This window comes from Sparus aurata, chromosome 17, assembly GCF_900880675.1.
Source record: "Sparus aurata chromosome 17, fSpaAur1.1, whole genome shotgun sequence".
NCBI classification, from domain to species: Eukaryota; Metazoa; Chordata; class Actinopteri; order Spariformes; family Sparidae; genus Sparus; species Sparus aurata.
Window position 1 is genome coordinate 10,951,921 of NC_044203.1, and position 12,724 is coordinate 10,964,644.

Consider the following 12,724-nt stretch of genomic DNA (forward strand, 5'->3'; position numbering starts at 1 on the left):
CTGGGGAACAGGTGACTTGTAGCAAATTCATTGAGCGGGGATCGTCGCCGTGCAGGCGTTTAAAAACGAGCTTTCGGTTAGAACAGGTTGTGAAGCTTTCGAAGCTGAACATAGTGTGGATCTTCAAGATGTGACGACGGTGCCAAGTTCCACTGCTTTAACCATTCATTTCACTTCCTTACTTACTTTACAAATAGTTAAACTACTCCACATTCTTTCCGTTTACTCCCTTGTACCTGCAGAGCCTGGGGTTCAAGCACCCCTGTCTGGTAACCGCTGCTGCAGAGCGCATAGTTTTGCAGAGAAGGGCGTGACGGAGCAGTGGAGCATATTTGAACAAGGTGCTCTCTTCCTGTGGAGAGATGGTGGAGGATAGGCCGCGGCCATCGAGCCTTCCTGCCAGGCAGATGGAAAAGTCATAGAGCCGTCCTCCAGACGGTGAGGATAACTTCAGGATTCATTTGTTTATGGAGGAAAAGGGACGTTCTAGACACTCCATGGAATACCTCCTACGTTCCCATCCTCCTCTGACTGGAGAGCGCGAGAGCATATATGAGCACAGGTCAGATTCCCCATTTATCCAGTCTCATTTCATTACCCATCCGGCTGCTTGTCGGTGTCATTGGTTAAGGTATAATGATTGTAAATGACTCTTAAGTAGTTCTCAACTTCCCTCATGCTAAGTGTATCAGTCCAGTATGACTGGGATCAGAAGCGTATAATTACACACTATAGGGGTGAAGGTAAACTGTAGCATTAAACAGAATTTAACTTTTACAACATTAATATATTGGTCCCTCGGCGGTCTGCTGTTACGGGCCAGTTAGCACAATACCCACTGTGTCGCGAGTCACTGAAAGCGATGTAGCACAACAACTCACCAGCCACCTTAAGGAAACCATTCAACAGAAAGTTCTGACTCTCGTGCTCCTTTTACTCAGTGGATCACGGTGTTCCAGTTGCAAAGCTTTTCGATGGTCATCTTCCATAATGCTACTAAACGGATGCCGTCCGATCTGAAAGGTAGAGTACAGAGCTGTCAACATAAATGGTCAGCTGTCATCCGCCCCTAGATACCCGTGCACCAGCCGACTGTAAACACGGCGCTCAGAGCTGCCGTGACGTCACCAGTAGATTTTCTGAAGAGCCAGAATGGAGCTTGAGGTGGGTGGTACCGGCTGCCGTTGCCATCTTGGCAGGACCCGACTCCACCTATCTCCCAGCTAATAAAAAACTGGGCTTTGAGGTGCAGTGTGGGTGGAGCTGGAGCGGGCCTGGTTTGTTAACGAGCTAGCCAAGGCTAACAAGCTATCTGTGTTCGCACATCAAGACAGCGAGCGACGACCAGCGCCGAGGGCGAACATATTTTCAGGCTGTAAACATGTTGCATCATGACACATGCGGCCTTCCTGGTTGCTAAAAGTTATTCTAGCATCAATTAAAAGTTTTCATATGGAGAAAATACCACCCACAGTGTCCAAACTAAGGGACCTACAAAGGGAGAATGTGACACACTGTCAGTTAAGTTTAATATCAACCTGAACAGTTGCGCGGATTCTGTTTGGCAATTTGAAGACGTCGATACCAAACTCAGTTGAGTAACCATGTGTAACGCAGGATGAAGAAATATATGTCAAGTATTGCTGTAAGATCATCCAGCTCTATTAACTACTAAAAAAAATTCTTCTAAAATATAATTTTTATTAAAGATGCATTTTTAGCAGTGGAGACTCTGAACATGAGGTTGTTGAGGAGCCTGACGGATGCATGGCCGGTCCTCTGTAATACCCTTCAGAGTTACTTAAGAGTTATTTGTACTCGTCTTTGCTGGAACGCTGACCAGTCGGACGGGGCAAAGGTCCGACTAGCTCTTTAAATCCTATTTAGTGGACATGGAGCCAGTTAGCCCAGGGATTATCCGACCTCTCTCCACGGCCGTCACTCTGCTGGCAGCGTCACAAAGACCATTAGGATCTCAGGACGTGTTTCACTCCGAGAGTGTGGCCAGAACGTGCCGGCCTTCCTGCTATCTTTGCTGTCATTCAGCTCACGTCCTGCTGGCCTTCCTCCTGCTGTCAGTGTGACAGCCTCGGGAGGCCACGTGTCTCCTGGCAGAGAAGCGCGGTCCTGTGACGTCTTCAGGGCTTTTGTCACAAAGCATGTGCCAAACCAGTGGATGTGATGACAGTGGTTTGAGACCGTGAGTCGATCGGCCGTTGATATTTGCTGAGTTTTTCTGGTGCTTTCATCATCATCACCATCGTAACTTCCACTTTTCTCTTGCATGCATTGTTTTTTTTTTTTACTGTTGGGTCATATGTACATACATTTGCACGCAGGGTCGCTTTGTTTCATCCTTGTCCGTCTCCTTCCTCTCAAGTAATGAATAAACATTTGGGGGAAATATGATCGTTTGCTTTCTCACCAGATGAGCGCCTCAGTAACGTTCCTCATGTCTTCTCAGAGAGAGGACGATTCAGCCAGCTAGCTTAGCTTGGCATAAAGACTGTAAACATTGGGGAAAAACTAGCCTGGCTCCGTCCTAAGGTAACAAAAAAAGAAATCAACAAATCATGTGGGTTTATGCGTGGAACATTCAAAGGCTCACTCAATAACACACCTTGTTTATGGGTTTAAACGGATTTGTGCTTTACGAAGTATTTGTTCGCCAGTAACCTCACAGTGACGACCAAGAAGCTGGCCGAGGAACAGTCCCGCACATAAACCCCCTGACCACAAATTGTCATTTTTGTCACCTTTTGGATTGAGTCGGGCCAGCTGCTTCCCTGCTCTCTGTTTTTATTGCTAAGTTGAGCTGAGTGCCTGCAGCCTGCAGCCTCATTTTTGCTGTCGACTTTTTTTTCCCCCCTCCAGCAAATAAAGACAGGTGAAATGTTTTTCAAAGACTCTTGGAAGGAATCCTCCCGTCTTTAGCTTTATCCCCCCGTCTCGAATGACTGCTAAGACACGTTGTTAGCGCAAATGGACACACCCGTCCAGGATGCAGGCTGCAATTAAGCGCGCGGTTACAATGACACAGATTAGAAAACCATGCTTAAAAGCCCTCCAGTTAAAGGTGTGGCTGTTTGATGTGGATGCCTTCCAGCACGCCTTCATGATGGTTAGAGCGTCCAGGTGGGGGAGAGGCTGTCGTATCATTATGGTGAATGCGCCGAATGAAAGTTGGCCAAAGACAGCACGCACTGTACAGCACCAAGATCACAGCACGTCTGTGGCATCTATTAGCGTCTCAAGTGCTTCAGCAGCAGCGCTCAGCCTCTTTACCAACCCCCGAACCTGCAGACTGCGCGATCACAAAGACCCTGTGATAAGGTGAGAGGGGCCTCTCGATCTCCCCGTGAAACAAGACCCCCTCTGTAACCATCAGCATTTATCTGCCAGGATCATTTGAAACCAGACTCGCCACACACACCATCCCTCTGGGATCAAAAGGAGCTGAAATAAAGGGATCCTGTTTACTGGAGAGCCTGCTGCGGCCTCCTCTCTCCACAACCCTGCATAACCCCACGCTGCTTTTCCTAAAGGGCCGAGCGCTTCTCCAGGTTTATTGTCACTGGGGGTCAGAGGCAGTTTGACTGAAAAAGGGATGGAAATCCCATTTCTGTCGTCGTGCCTCTGATCCTCCACCAAGACTAACTCTGCCGTCAGCAGTGGGAATATCTCTCCGACAGCCGGCACAAACTAATATGAGCCTCCTGGAAATCCAGTTATCTCCGCGGAAGGAGGAGTGAGGAGACACAGAGGGGATGACAAAGACTGCTTCTTTGTTTTTTTTTGTTTTTTTTCTTCGGGTCGTGTCATCGCTCACGTTTTCTCGAGCGGTTACTCGCTCAGACGTCGCTCGCCCGTATGTGAGACCATCGTCACGCCGCATGGTTTTCTGAGGTCAAGTGTTTCTATCGACATTGACACTCGAGTTTTTTCCACCGCCCTCGCTTCTCTCTGTCACACTGGCAACAGGGAAAAAGGATTTCCACGTCTGTGGACGGTTAAAAACGTTCTGTATTTTGCACATCACTGCATTTAAGTCCGTTTTCAACAGACTCAAACGAAGACTCTTAGCATCCGCTGCGTGCATCGCGTCGTCACTCATCACTGCTTATTGGCCTGTTTACTTATTTTGGCACAACATAACAAGCGCCTGTGTTCCCTCCTCGTTTGCTGCTGCTGCTCCTGCCGAGACAGATATTCCGGTTGAAACTGGTCCACGCGGCTCACTCCTCAAAAATGTTCGCCGTTCAAAGAAAGGTAAATCACCGGCGGTATTTTTGTCCAACTATTACAGACGCGTATAAATATGAACGGACCACATGAGTTATGGTTCCAGAAATAGGCCCATTTTGATGGCTGACATCCATGGAGAGGGGGCGGGGGGGGGGGGGGGATGTTTATTTCCAGGCTAAACACAGAAAAATGGGGCAAACACAAGTTTATTGAGCTTATATGTTTTGTTCACCGAGGCAGTGGGCAACGAGCAGTGACCGGCACTTTTTGCCGGGGCGTAAGTTCTGCAGCGGTGCAGAAAAGAACGTCAAAATCACAGTTTACAGGTTGCATCGGCAGAATGTCTGATACAATTTGTAACATTATGTAAAGTGTGTGGATCCAGGAGACGACTGAGCAGGACGAGGCATCGCCGAGCGGTGCCCGAGCCACGCAACCTCCTTTTGACCTGGAAGAGGGCAGGCCACACGAGATAATCACCAACAGAGAGATAGATCAGAGTGAAGAGGCGTCACATGTTACAGAAATACAGATATAAGGAGATACTCATTCATTTATTCTCTACTCATTCACATTGTTGCCTTTATGGGTCTGAAATACTGAGCATCTTCAGGACTCCATGCTGATGACATCAGACCTCTGAAAAGTAATTTTACAGCTACAAATTGCATGCAAACAGAAGAGACGGATCAGTCAGCACACATCGCAACAACCACCAACTCTGACCCCTAAAAATCCTGTGAGTCGAGTGTGTTGAACTGAGAGGAACTAGCCATTGCGTAAAAGAAACGCACAAAGTGAAACATCACTGCGGTCGATGTTAGATACCGGATCGTGTTGTGTAATCAAGAGCTACAAGACAAGGTCTGTTGGTCCATCCTGCGGAGGGTCCTGACCCCGAGGAGGAAGCTCAAAGGCGGCGGAGATGTTGCACTTCAAGGCAGATAAATCTCACTTAGCGCAGACGGATAAATGGCACAGGAACACAAAACAAGTCCATCTCTCTTTTCAGTTTTCTCTCTTTTTATGGAACTGAGCTGTCCTGAGAATGTTTCGTAGGCCCCAGAGACGAGCGCCGTGAAGATCTGCTTTACGAGGAGCAGGAGAAGGAGTCTCTCCCACATACATTAGAGTCTCAAGTGAGGGAATAGTGGTCTGTATTGGGTTTATTGGGGTTTTTTTTCCTTTCCATATTAAAGCTGCTGCCGTTCTTGAGACATGACCATCACCAGGAGGAGGAGGAGGAGGAGGAGGTGGTGGTTAATTCTCTGACAACCTCATCTCACTGTCTTTCACAACCCACCAACCGATGAATAACCCGTGTCACGGCGGGTAATGAGGTGACGAGTGGTATTTACACAAAACAACTCATCAGCGGAGCTCTATTCTGGAGGTGCACCATATGCATCCACCTTCTGTTGGCCCGTGACAGCTGCTTTTGATTTAGCCTCGCGCCGTGGACCGGCGGAGGGACCGGGTCCAATCCACGGCTACCGTCTCTCCCCACACCTGGGAAACACATCGACGGGGGCCGCTCCCGCTCCATTGTAACTGACTAATAGTTCCACGTATATTTCCAGATGTGGGATTCAGTTTCAGGGACCTGCGATCAACCTGTCCGACACGCGCCAAAGCAAAGCGTGAAACGAAAAGTTACATTTAAGAAACGAACCGAGGGTGAATTCCTCTAAATCACAACGCCATGCAGCAAGACTCCCCATTTCCTGCCCGAGCTCTTCATTTGCGATTTATTTTGCTGTCTGTCAGAGCTGCAAGCGTGTAATTCCAACTACATATCAGAGGCCGTGTGTGTGTGTGTGTGTGTGTGTGTCCGGTGACGGTGTGCAGAGGCAGAGCTCCTTGTGTGGGCCTTCCGAGTTAATGTAATGCAATGGAGTAAATGGGATAATCAGGGTTTAGGTACAGATCTGGGTGGCTGCAGTGACGCAGGGCTTTACGCCGCCTAATGGAGCATCCGTGACAGCTGCCACACCTTGACCCCCACGCCTCCACCCTAACCCCCTACTGACCCCAACACATGCTGCCTGAACCAGGGACTGCCCGGCGCTCGGAGCGGACTTCTGATTTCTTGATAGAAAAACTGAAATGTAAGGACACAATTGTCTTGTAAAAAATGCCTTGACAGGTGTGTGTGTGTGTGTGTGTGTGTGTGTGTGTGTGTTGTTTTTTTTTTTTTTCCCAAGCTCAGAGTGGACAGGCGTTAGAAGCTGAGGGTAGCCTATCAGCGAGGGCCTGCAGAGCTTGACCTGAAGGGGTTAGTGGTCTGGGGGTAACAGGCTTACCGGATTCCAGAGACAATGTTTCCTGTCTGCTTTAAACAGCAAAAGTACAACATCCTCGAAGGCTATTTTGGCGCACGTTTAAAGTTGATCACCGTTCGTTCTTGGGACCATTTATTTTTTTTTTTTTTAAGGGAAATAGTCCCTGAATCGGCCCACAGAGGGCGACATCCAGCCAGCTTTATACGCTGATGAATCAGTCAGACTGGAGGAAAACTTTCATATTCCATTTCATTCATGTCTTTTCCCTCTCATGATATTGATTTGTAGGAGGGCCTGACCTTCAATATGTCGTAATTTATAAATGAATTCATGCGCACTGATTATCATCTGGAGCAGAAATGTTTTAATGCAGATTTTTTTTTTTTTTTTGGGAACGAGCGCACCAAGGTCTTCAGATTAAAAAGCATTATGAATATATCACGAATGCAGTCCGGGGAGCTGCTTCACCAGAGTCTTACAGTGTTGAGCATGTTGAGCAGGGTTTTTTTTTTTTTTTTTTTTCTTTTTTTTTTCACCGAGCAGCAGACTGTCAGAGGGGGGCGGGGTGAAGCACAGCTGACATCTTCAGACTCCGGTCCTGACTGGTGCACAAGGACGCGGCGTGTCAAGTGGGCAGGTAACGGTTAACTTCTGCACAAGTGGGGGGAAAATATGTTGAACTAAACAAAAGTCGGGGGAGAGCGCGCTGGATTTCCTGAGCACATTCAAACTGTATTAACGGGATTATTTGTTGGCAAGAGGAGAGGCGAGAGGAAAAAAATTAAAAGATATGTAGGAGCCGTGCGTAAAGAAATCCACAAGATTCCTCTGAGGGGGGTTTCGATCGTCGACTGGTGCCAAAGGAGTGCGACTCGAGGAGCAGCTTATTCATGCAAATTCATAAAATCATAGGCGTGCCTTTGGGCGATGGAGTCACAGCCGGAAAAGCAAACCCCCTCTTGGATCATCAGCGACCTTCAAAGACTGATGCGCAGCGCTCGGACGCACTGACGGCGGCACCGGGGCGAATGTTTTAAAAGGACGGAGGGAGAGAAAAGAGAGGAGAAAGTTCCGACTCGTTTTCTACACGCTTCTGTTGACGGGCTTTGCGCTTCTTCCTCCACACAACCACCAGCTCGACTGCTGCGCCACCGGACCTCCAACCACAGGCGTATTGCGCAAAACTGTGACTGTAAATCACTTTTCTGCTTTCGGGGTCTTTTTTTATATATATATTTTAATTTTATTTGTTTATTTACAGCCTATTCGGACCACTTTCTTTTTTTTTCTTTTCTTTTCTTTCTTTTTTTTTTTTTTTTTTTTACACAAAGAAACCTGATCTGGATGAAGTTTTTGTCTCCCAACTATATCGAACGCGTAAAAGACGCGTCCACCGACCTGCTCATACTTTGAGAAAACAACAACAACAAGAACAAAAACGTATTTATATTGTATTTTTAATTTTTCCCGTTTTTTGAGGACTTTTTTTTTTGGTCACCATGTCAGAGGACGACAGTGGCTCCACCGCCAGCTGCGTGTCAGACGCGGAGGGCAGCAACGTGAGCGTCCTCAGCTGGGAGCAAGTGCAGCGACTGGACGCCATCCTGACGGAGACCATCCCGATCCACGGCCGGGGGAACTTCCCCACCCTGGAGATGCAGCCGCGGCAGATCGTCAAGGTGGTGCGGAGTCGGATGGAGGAGAAGCAGATCCACGTCCGGGACGTGCGGTTAAACGGCTCCGCGGCCAGCCACATTCTGCACGAGGACAGCGGACTGGGCTTTAAGGACCTTGACCTCATATTTTGCGCAGACATGAAAGGTGAAAGTGATTTCCAGACTGTGAAGGACATAGTGTTGGACTGTCTGCTGGACTTTTTACCCGACTGTGTGAATAAAGAGAAAATAACGCCGTTAACGTTAAAGGTACTTTGTTTTGAATTTGCTTTCCTCCTGCTGCTTCTTTTTGTTTAATTCTAGACAAGATTTAATTGCATTGGTGCCAATTCGGCTTATGACCCATTATGTGAAGCTTAATGAACAATTAGATTAGTTCAGTGATAGTGAAATGTTTTTTTTTTTCTTTGTAGTTAAGAGGATTGAGTTAAACCAATTTGGAGAGGATATTGAGCTCAGCCACCCAGATCCCATATCAGAGTACATCTATGGTGTTTAATATGAGGGTCAACACAATTAATAACACAAGATCCACAACACAGACACACACAGAGAGACATTTAGTTTATTGACAGTTCACCTTGTTGCACAATGCAAAATCAGGCCTGGATGTGCATGTAACTATGTCTTGATTGCTCTTTTAAGGCTGCCTACTTCATATTTCCTCTTCTCCTCCTCCTCTCTCTCACTCACACACACACACACAAACAAACAGGAAGCCTATGTGCAGAAGATGGTGAAGGTGTGTAACGACTCGGACCGCTGGAGCCTCATCTCCCTCTCCAACAACAGGGGCAAGAACGTGGAGCTGAAGTTCGTGGACTCTCTCCGGAGGCAGTTCGAGTTCAGCGTGGACTCGTTTCAGATCAAGCTGGACTCCCTGCTGCTCTTCTACGAGTGCTCGGAGAACCCGATGGCCGAGACCTTCCACCCCACCATCATGGGCGAGAGCGTGTACGGGGACTTCGGCGAGGCCCTGGACCACCTGCGCCACAAGGTCATCTGCACCCGGAACCCGGAGGAGATCCGGGGCGGGGGCCTGCTCAAGTACTGTCACCTGCTGGTGAGGGGCTTCCGGGCCGCCTCTGAGTCGGAGATGAAGTCCCTGCAGCGCTACATGTGTTCCCGCTTCTTCATAGACTTCCCCGACATTGGCGAGCAGCAGCGCAAGCTGGAGTCCTACCTGCAGAACCACTTCGTGGGCCTGGAGGACCGCAAGTACGACTACCTGATGACCCTGCACGGGGTGGTCAACGAGAGTACGGTGTGCCTGATGGGACACGAGAGGCGGCAGACCTTGGGGCTCATAGCCATGCTGGCGGTGCGAGTCCTGGCCGAGCAGAACGTCATCCCCAACGTGGCTAACGTGACCTGCTACTACCAGCCTGCTCCTTACGTGGCAGACGGTAACTTCAGTAACTACTACATAGCGCAGGTACAGCCGGTGTTCGCCTGCCAGCAGCCCGCGTACTCCACCTGGCTGCCCTGTAACTGAGCCAGGCACCGCGGAGAGGAGGAGGGAGACAGTCCGCTTCAGCAAACGGGAGCGAGCCTCAGACCTGCCTGGTGTGTGACAGCCGGCGGGAAGAAAAAACAAAAAAAAAGAGTCTTTTTTTTCTTTTTTCTTTTTTTTTTAAAAAAAGCTTGCGTTTTTGTGTTCACGCGCCGAGTGTGAACGGTTGGCTTGTATGTGTTTCAATGTGAAAATATCTCACATTTGTTAAAAAAAAAAAAAAAATTGCCAACGTCTTCTTCAGATCCTGCCCCAGGTCAGCCAGGTTTTGGAGGAAAAAAAAAAAAAAAAAGACACATTTTTTTGGTAGCTTGGAAATCATCCAAAAAGGCTGAATGCAAGCAGCAGAACTGTCATCCAGAACCCGACCCGACCTGTCGAGAACTGATTAGCCAGCACGTTTCAGCTGCACACCAAACAGCTGCATCAGTTGAAGTTGACAGCTACTCCACACACACACACACACGCGTACACAGACACGCACGCACGAACGTGCCTGCGCTCTGTTCTGACATCAGCTGAACTTGAGGTGAGGTGGAACCAGCTTGGATAACAAACTGGCCTCTCCGCCGTGCATTTGGATATAATTATGGTTGTTTACAGACCAAAGATATTATTAATTTTTTTTTTTCTTGATTGTTTCTAACATTAAAACCCAATTTTGATGGGGGTAAAACAAAAAAACAAACAAAAAAAACAACATATGAAGCTATGTCTATTTGTATATGTGAACATAATGTGTGTTTTAAGAAAAAGTGCCTATTGCCTCTCAGCAGGCAGAGACGAGTATGAGCAGGATGCACGTTTTTTGGGGGGGAGGGGGTGAATCAGCCCCACCGCTCTGTTTACACACAGGACAACAGCACCCTAGAGGCTTGTGAATGTATACATGAAAAAAAAATAAACCCATGCACAGTCGGTGTTTGTTTAGATGGGAAAAATAAAGAGCCCCGTGTGGATTGTGCAGCCAAGCAGCAAGTCGAACGTGTGATTGATGATTTTGCTGCAAGATTCACATTTTTTTTCGGGGGGAGAGGGGGAAATTTTGGAGCCAACACATTTGATCCAAATGAATGCTGGTATTGATTATTTGTTAGGATGAAGAGGAGGGCAAGCATCTTTAGATCATCAGCAACAGAGAAATAAAAAAAAACTAACTCACACAAAAATTTACTGTATATTCTGTACAGTGGTGCTTCATTTTCTCTCACCTGAGAGAGAGAAAAAAAAAAAAGTAAAACAAGAAGTAGATAAGAGACGGAGAGGGGGAAAGACAGAGAGAGAGAGAGAGAGAGGGGCCCGACACAGAGCCGGTGTGTGTTTCCTCCTACAGTGGAAGGGTATTTACCGAGACACCTCAGATGATGAGACACTATTTGCTGTAGCACCCTGGCAGGGAATTCCTCAGCTGCTGCTGAAGAGCTTGAACTGAGCTGGGGTTGGGGCTGCAGGCGCTCTCTGTTCAGGGCTCCTGAAGACGTCGTGCCAAACATTTTCTGGTGGCTCCTCTGACAGCCCCGAAGTCCGAATGAGGCGATTTGTTGACGTAGGTAAAAAGAAAGAAAAAAAAAAAGGTGCTGATATGGGAGGAGGGGTTAGAACAGGGAGAGAAAGGAGAAAGGAAAATCCAGTGCTTTTTTTTTTTTTTTAAACAAAAAAAAATAGAAGGCATGAGGGAGAGTGAGTCGTCCTGGAGAGATGGGTGCAGCTGGTGATGGGGTTTTATCTCTCCGGGGCTACCACACTTTACTGTACAAACTGTCTCTGTTAAGATCGGACTGAAGCTTAAAGGACAGTGCTGCGGCTCTCCCCCACTTATTCAGGGGGACCCGAACATTCAGATATCATCGCTCTCCGTTTTTAATCACCTGATTGTTGCTCGAGACGAGTGGAAGCTGAAGAAACCTGCGTGCATTCACACCGGCCTCAGGAGACTTTAAGTTTTTTGTTTTGTTTTTTTGTTCCGTTCGTGAGGTTGCTCGTTGATGCTCATTAATGGTTTTTACGCTTCATTCCACATCGTTTTTTTTTTTTCCTTGTGTAAGAACTGTGTAATATGTATGATAACACGCTTCGGCTTTGCCAACTCACTTACTCCTCGCTAACGACACCGCAGCCTTTCCTGACGGCAGATAGACAAGGGAAATGATTTTAAGCAGACAAAAAAAGGTAGGTTAGGCCCAGAAGACCAGCATCGACTTTTACTTCATCAGCTTCTTTCTTGACCCCGGTCTCGCTCTTGCTTCTTCTTCTTCTCAGTGACTGTCCATGTTGATGGTATCCTTTGGATTGTGCAGGCAATGTATTGTCCTTTTATACTCAGTGAAGTCCTAACAGCTGACTAGCTAGCTAGCTCCAGTCTGCCTGTCAGTTAGTGATCGTGCCTATCGGTTAGAGATTGTGGGTTACTGCATTGTCTCGTACGCGTTGTCTCAAGTATCCGTTTCTGTCCATGCAGTCTTTTACAAATCACACTTTGGAAAAGAAAGAAAAAAGATCCTCGTCTTGTATGTATATTTTTTATGATTGTTATTTTTATAAATGTATCACACACTGCCAGTGCTGCAGTGCTTTTGAATCTGTGATCGGGCTTCAGAGGATATGTTCTCAATAGCTTTTTTGCTATATTATGTTATGTGTCCAATGGGTCAAAAGGTTAAAGATGTTTTCATCAATAAAAATCTTGAAAACCAGATTTGTGATTTCTTTTGTTTTTTTAATGTGGGAGTAAATCAAGTTTAAAGCCCTGTGTGAGTCCAGACAGCGTCCAACTGCCAAAACATGAGAAATGGCTCACTCGTCGATTAACTTCAGATTTCTTTCTTTTTTTTTTTTTTTTTCAAAGGAGAGTTGGAGCGTCTCTTTTCACTGACGTTAGCCATTCAGCGGCTTTCACATGGGTTCCCTGCTCGCTCACTCACTCAGAGAGGCAAATCCCTGCCATGGCCTGCCGGGCCCAACAGGCCCAGCCAGAAACCCGTCCAGAAACGGCCCGCTGCTGCCAGAAA

General features: G+C 47.4%; 1 protein-coding gene across 1 annotated transcript; it reads left to right on the forward strand.

Moving 5' to 3' along the window:
• Positions 1–7,110: 7,110 nt before the first annotated feature.
• Positions 7,111–12,409, forward strand: tent5aa (terminal nucleotidyltransferase 5Aa). The gene is made up of 2 exons (XM_030395089.1): positions 7,111–8,452; positions 8,919–12,409. Exons 1-2 carry the CDS (start codon positions 8,027–8,029, stop codon positions 9,696–9,698), a joined length of 1,206 nt encoding a protein of 401 aa, XP_030250949.1. The 5' UTR covers positions 7,111–8,026; the 3' UTR covers positions 9,699–12,409.
• Positions 12,410–12,724: the final 315 nt, after the last annotated feature.